Source organism: Apus apus, chromosome 4, assembly GCF_020740795.1.
Source record: "Apus apus isolate bApuApu2 chromosome 4, bApuApu2.pri.cur, whole genome shotgun sequence".
Classification (NCBI taxonomy): Eukaryota; Metazoa; Chordata; class Aves; order Apodiformes; family Apodidae; genus Apus; species Apus apus.
The window spans coordinates 47,650,599-47,657,678 of record NC_067285.1 but is presented as its reverse complement, the minus strand read 5'-3'; the positions used below and the strand labels follow the sequence as shown (position 1 = coordinate 47,657,678).

At 45.7% G+C, this 7,080-nt stretch overlaps 1 protein-coding gene across 2 annotated transcripts in view; it reads left to right on the top strand.

The window, feature by feature from the left end:
• Positions 1 to 3,897: 3,897 nt before the first annotated feature.
• The window catches only part of TRPC3 (transient receptor potential cation channel subfamily C member 3), a 48,769-nt gene continuing 45,586 nt past the window's right edge, over positions 3,898 to 7,080 (top strand). The window contains exon 1 of one of the 2 annotated variants that reach the window (XM_051619231.1): positions 3,898 to 3,934. Coding sequence is in view for 1 of the 2 variants with exons in the window: in XM_051619230.1 (XP_051475190.1) it covers positions 4,813 to 5,024 (212 nt within the window). In the remaining variant the exon portion in view is untranslated. Of the gene's footprint in view, positions 3,935 to 4,609; positions 5,025 to 7,080 lie in introns of those variants that run through there. The other variant, XM_051619230.1, reaches the window with a different exon arrangement.

Sequence of the window (7,080 nt, the reverse complement as noted above, 5' to 3'; positions counted from 1 at the left end):
TTTCATTACACTGTTGCTATTCCCACCAACTTCCCAATTTTGATGAAAGTAGTACACACACACGTTAGAGACAGGTTCAGTGTACTGCACGACCTGGTTTCTATTTCTAGCATTACCAGGAGTGTCTTTTTGCCTCTCTTCACCCGTCACTTCAAGCAAATAAAAACCAGTTTTGTCTCTTGAGAGAAGATACTCTTACTTTTTGTAAAGCTGAAGAATAATCATTTGGCATAATCACATGACAAACAAGGTTGTTCTGCAAAGGAAATCGTTACTAGAAGTTTCTTGGATTTTGCTGATTCTTAAATCTAAATAACTTAGTTTCAAGAAGAAGGTCTTAGTGTCAACAATCCTATTTTCAACAAGCAGGTCAGATTTATTTTCAAATGAATGCTTTAGAACCATGCCTCTCAGAGAAATTCTGGTAACAGAAAACCCCAGAGCATATTCAGCAATATTTTCTCCATGACATTTTTTCCCTTTTTCCCCATGACTTGTGATGGTCTTACCGATTTGCATATCCACTCAGTTAGGTGCCTCATCAATCTGGAAGGTATTACTGCTCTGCTAGCACAGTCTAATAATAATCTGAATGTATTTTGTGATAGTGTGGTATACTGAATGCCAGCTGAGCTATCTGTTTTCATATTCCAGATCTTTACGCCAATAAAGTAGCTGAAAAAAATGAGAAAGAGAAATATGGAACTCATGTTGCTGACAATATATCAAGGAAATTTATTGCTCTGTTCTTTGGACACCTTTTTTCAATTTAGAAAAGCTATTTTTGATCACTCCCTTCCAGATGAAGAATATTTGGAATAGGAACTTTAAAATCTGAATTGTGTATTTATTATAATTTTGAGGAAGATATAGAATAATTCCATGAGAGAGTAGTCGATGCATATAAACAAAACCCTATTTCAATCCAATTGCATTCTGTCTTGATCAAGCCAGTCTGATGAAAAGAACGAGGGATTGTATTCTGGCTGCAATTCCAACTTAAACATTAAATACTTATGACATGAAGTCCCTTTCCTAAAAAACAAGAGCACCTTCAGTAATATAATACCACATCTGCTATTTGCTCTCAAATACTGTTTCACTAGTTGCTGTAAATCCTTCAAGCTCTTCTGTTCAGTCTCTGTCCATACAGTTGTATGCCTTTCATTATTTTACTCCCATCTAAGCAACTTCCAGAAAGCAGTTTTCTAAATTAAAATGACATCACTTCAAAACCCTGTAAATTCAAGTTAGTGCTCACAAAATGTGTTAGATTGGCAGCCTTTGACTCTAAAGTCTTTGACCAGCTGAAATAGCAGACGGCACAAGGTTCCCTGTATTTCTCTGCCTGGTATTTCAAATCTACTCATCCTTTTCCCCTCACTTTAGGCAGTTTGGCTACATTGTCATCTACCTGGTGCTCTGACAACATGAAATACTTCTGAGAATAATAATAATTTTGGAACACTAGCATTATTGACATTATTAATGTTTTAAAAAATGCATAAATTACTCGTAAACAGAAATCCCTTTTAGAGAACATTCGGCCATGCCCAGGAATTTGAAGGTGCAATTTCACTATTTGGTTTCTCGCTTGTTCTGATGTTTGAAAAGTCTAGCTTCATGCATTGTATTTGTCTGAACGTGGCACTTTGGAGCCTCGACCATACCACTGAGACACAGCAATGATGTTAAAATTATATTTTAAGGCATGATGGCAGAAGTTTAATCAGCAAGGATTCTCATAGCCCTGTTCTGATACTGTGTTCTGGTAGTAGCCTGATACTTCAAACTGTGGTGAATATTCTATACATTATTTTACTGTGACTGAGATTGTTTCCCTACACAGTACAGTTGGAAATACAAAATATTTCTAAGACTCTAACCATACAAAGTACATTTGAGATTTGTAATGGATTATTTTGCTGCCATCCTGGCTGTTTTTCAGGTAGGATCTCCTTCAAATAAACAAAGGGGAACATATGTCCACTATTATTTTACCGTAGAGTTTAAATGCAAGCAAGTGCTGGCCAAAATTGACCAGAAAGCAAGTAAAGCAGGCAGGGCAGGATGAATCATACAATCGCTTAGGTTGGAAAAGACCTTTAAGATCATCAAGCCCAACCATTAAGGACAAAGAAAAGCACTTAGCCTAAATGCACATTAGGAACCATGCATTTTGGCTTGGTGACTTTGTAAAGGTATGATTGGAAAGAGAAAAGGATTTGGTCAATTTTTCTTATATTATCCTTTTGCTTCAGCATGAAGAATGCTCACTTCCCTGAGAAGTTTGACTGGTGTTTCCTCTCTGGCATAGGCAGTCAGGGGAATCAGATTTGTCACAAGTCCATGTTGAAGGGGAATTGTGTAGTAAACACAATGGCCTTATCCACAGCACTTACAGTGGTAGATCCTGACTTTAATAAGGGTCTCTTTGCCACTGCCACACATGGCACCCTCAGAAACAAACTACAGAAGCAAACAGGTGAAAGTTCTGTGGCATTAAATACATACTGTAATATATAGTACTGTAACTACTGAGTATATATAGTAATATATAGTACTGTAACTACTTGGAGAGTTATCATCATTTACACTTCAAAACTGAGGGGTGGATCATGAAGGCTTTTGCAGGGATGACTTCCAAATATTATCAGTGACCTGGGTAATGGATTAGATATTAGTCATTACCTTTCATTGTAGAAAGAGCAAAACCAATCTATTTAGACAATACTCAAATAATGAAAAAAACAGCCCATGGGACAGGTAATTCAAATCAGTGATGGGAAGCACAAGAGAAAAAGCAAGAATGTGACTTTCTTGAAACTAAGAGCCAATATAAAGCCCCTCTTTTATCTATTTCTGAAAAGAAAATAAACCTTGATATGTGGAAGCCTTGTTCTGAGCATACATTTGGGAATCAAGAGAATTTCTCATCTTTCAGTTGTACTTTTATATTTTGTTCTCAAGAGAAATTCTAGAGGCAACTGAAAGTCCATTCCTGTAGCTCACAGTAATAAGACAAGATTTTTTTTTAAAAAAAGGAATAGATTCTTAGAGAGCAAAATTTTCTCTACCATGTATGTAATTCCAAAAAGTTCAGTGTGTTTTGCATGAGACAAAAGACATGAAAAACCACTTCCCTAAATAGTTCAAGATGCAAACCAATTAAACTGATGAAAACAAAGCCCAGTTCTTTCTTCAAAGCTGTAGCTGTGTAAATTATCTCTGTGAAATTCTTGGTTGGCTTTTCCTGTGCTCCATGAGTACGAATTTTGTACATCTGGAAAACAACATGAGCAAACCCACAGCTGATACTAAGAAGAGTGTACAGAGGTAATGAGCATTTCATACTAAAAGAGAACTCAATGATGCTCAGCAGTGAGAATTCTGAGTGGTCGTATATGGATTTAAAATCCACTTTCTCTGACGTTATCGGAAAACTTACAGGAATTTCAATTTCACTAGGACTTTTTAATACAGATGCATGCAAATTTATACTGATAGCCACGTAATGCTTCAAGAAAGTTTAATGCAAGAGAAAAACGGCATCTCAGCAGCATGTGGACAGCAGAACAGCTTTACTGTGTATACAAATTGACACATGTAGTCTCTGTGTACCTACTGTTCTGCCCAGCCCGCATATAAAACCACACATTGCCTTGATTTTAACGGGGTTGGACTTTTGTCATGGAATAATTTTCCCTATAGCACAATGCTCCAAAAATCTCAAAAAAAATAAGCCTTAATACAGCTCGGCACAGCAAGAATCTTTGTGACTGGCATCTAGAGTCTAATTAGCTCTGACCACATACAGCGGGCGCCTTGACGTCCTCCCACTGTTTTTTCGGTTTGACATCACGCAGAACTTGTCCGGTCTGAGGCAGGGACGGCTGCAACACTTCGGCAATCCCGGCTCCCGCTTTTACCATCGGTAAGCCAGTCCAAAGCGTCTCCCTTTTACCTGAGCACTTTAACTGCAACTGTTTCCTGTGCAGGGCAGAGTGTTTCTCAAAAGTACCGGCGCAGCTCTGAGGCGGATTGCAGCGGGCAGCGCTCGGGCCGCTCCGGCGGGCGCTGCCTCTCGCCCCACGGCCCCTCGCCCCATGGCCCCGCAGCCCCTCGCCCCGCAGTCCCGCAGCCCCACGGCCCCGCCGCTCGGCGGGCACCGCTGCAAGAGGGCTCGGCACCGCCCCTGCAGGGCCCGCACGCCGGTGAGGAGCCTCCTGAGGACTCCCCACAAGCAGCAGCGATACCGGCACCTGAAGCCCGGGCGTGCCGGGAGGAGGTTTTACCTCGGCGCGGCCCGCCAGGGACAGCTCTTCCCGCCCTGTGCTCCCGGCGCCTCCCGCCACCGCCCCCGGGGAGCGGCGGGTGGGCGGGCAGGGCAGGGCGGGCGGCGGGAAGAGCCGTCCCCTCCCTTCCCTCCCTCCCTCCCCTGCTCTCCGGAGCGGCCGCTGCGGCAGGCGGCGGGTCCTCCCCGGCGCGGCTCTTCCCTGCGCCTCAGTGAGGATGCTGCGCTAGCGAGGGACGATGCCAGGGAGAGGGCAGGGGCAGCGCCGCCGCCGGGAGCCCTGCCTCTTGCTCGCCCCCCCGGCGCTTCCCGGCTGCCGGGCCCGCGCATCGCGCCGTCTTCCTGACAAGCGGAGGGGTGGCGGTGGTTTTGTGGTGAGGGTTTTGTCCTCTCCAGGTGCTCTGTCCCCGGCTGGGCAGGGCTTTCCTCCTCCTCCTGCCTCCTGCCCTGGCACACACGCTGCCGGACGAGGCCGGCCGCCGGCGGGAGCAGCGCCCGCCGCCTGAGGGACCGCGACCATGTCGAGCAAGAGCGGGAAGAGTAAGGAGCAGGGGAGAGTGACCTTCCCCCCGCAGCAGGAGGAGGAGGAGGGGGAGGAAGAGGAGCAGCAGCGCCGGCGCCGCGGCTGGAGGGGCGTCAATGGGGGGCCCGAGCCGCCGCCGCCGAGAGCCGTTAAAACTCTGCGGGACCCCTACGGCTACTACCCGCCCCCCCCTTTGGCCAGCACCATGTAAGTCGAGCCCCGGGGCTGGGTTAAGAGGGTGCTGGCCGGGAACTGCCCCAGAGGAGCGGCGGGACCCCGGCAGGAGCCGCCGCCCGCCCGCCCGCCCGGGGCGGCTGCGAGCGGGCCCGGCCGGTGCCGCGCGGGGCAGGGCGGGCCCGGGTCGCTGTCGGGGGCGCGGGGCTCCGGAAAGTCCCGCGAAGGGGCAGCCCGGGCACCCCCTGTCCCCGGGCACCCCCTGTCCCCGGGCACCCCCTGCCCCCCGGCCCCGTCTCCCTCCTGCCCGGCCCCGCGGCTTCGCTCGCTCCGTGTGCGGCAGCAGGGAGCTGAAGGCGGGCGGGGGTCCCGGGCTGCAGCGGTTTCATCTCTTTCTTTCCTTTTTTCTTTTTTTTTCCTAATTTGTGTGTTGTTTTTTGTTGTTGTTGTTGTTGGTTTGTTTGGGTTTTTTTGTTTTGTTTGTTTGTTTGGTTTTTTTCCTGGAGATTGGGGTTCTTCAGCCTGTAGAAGAGAACGGTCCTGGGAGACATTATAGCACCTTCCAGTACCTGAAGGGGCTGCGGGAGAGCTGGGGAGGGGCTTTCCCAAGGGCCCGGAGTGATGGGATGAGGGCGAATGGCTCTAAACTGGAAGAGGGTAGATTTAGCATTAGACATTAGGAAGAAATTCTTCGCTGTGAGGGTGGTGAGGCATTGGCACAGGTTGCCCAGGGAAGCTGTGAGAAGCCCCATCCCTGGAGGTGTTCAAGGGCAGGTTGGATGGGGCTCTGAGCAGCCTGGTCTGGTGGGAGGTGACCCTGCCCGTGGCAGGAGTGTTGGAACCTGGTGATCTTTAAGGTCCCTTCCAACCCAAACCATTCAGTGGTCCTGTAACTAGTAAAACTAGCTATGAGAAAACCCAATTATTGGCTCAGCTGAGATTTAGAAAAGCTCTTGCACCCTTCTCTACTAGCAGTTTGAATGGATCCCTTTTATAGTTTTTAAATATCTAGAATCAAACTCCCCACAGAAATCTAGGTTACCTGTGATAAAAAAAAGCACAAGTTCTTGAGATACATCTTACCCTGTTTGGCGTTGCCTTCAGAAATTTCAGTCTGATGTTTTTTTAAGATGCAATCATACATATATATAAAAAAAGACCACCAGTAGACTTGATGCAAGAGATTTAAATTCAGTTTTATTAACAGGCATGTTAACTTTCTCTTCTCTTAAAAAAATGTAGGTTGTCCATTAATTATTCACTTATTTTTGTAGCACGCTGCCGTTTAAATAGAGTTGCCTCTGATGAATACTTGAGTATTTTATGCTTTCAGGACAATATTTAGTTCTTAAATATTTTAATTACCAGATGACAAACATTTTATTTTGAGTTTGAAGATAACATATTCAGCATTTATAAAAGAAGCCTTAATTAAAAGCACCCTGGAGACAACTCTGAACTACAAAAATAATTAAAGTGGCGTTTAGAATGAGATAACCACACATAAAAGTGAGTGCAGAAATTCTTCACAAATACTCTGTACCAAGCAATCCAGACTTAAAGTGAAGGAATCTTTCAGATGTCTTTAGCTGTCTAAAAGTTAGATGCACTTCTGTTCTTTTTTTAGGCTCCCTCTGCAGTTGATGGGATGAGAGAGGAAATAGCAGTGGGCAAGCCACTATCATTTATCTCCTTTCATGAGGTGCTTGTCTTTCTCCACCATAAAAGAGCCTAGAGGATTAAACTCGGACGCTTTATTTTTAGAGAGTTGAAGCTAGCTCAGATGAATAGTAAGCTATGAGTCCTAGACTTCTGGAGCCCTTTCAGGTTACTGTCCTCTTAGAACTGTTGGCATATTCCTTTCTTTAAAAAATGGGTATTATGCCACCAGGGACTAAAATTGGACCTTGTTTTGCACAGCTATAGGCATTGAACTTCTAGTGAGCTCCATGTGTTGGAATTGCTTCCCAATATGTAATTCTTGTGATCCTTTCCTGGGAGCCTATGACAGCAGAGATTGTGAGCTGCTACCTGGTGGGCTGACAAAAAGGCTGAAATTAATCCATGTAGTATGAGCGTGTTGAACTGG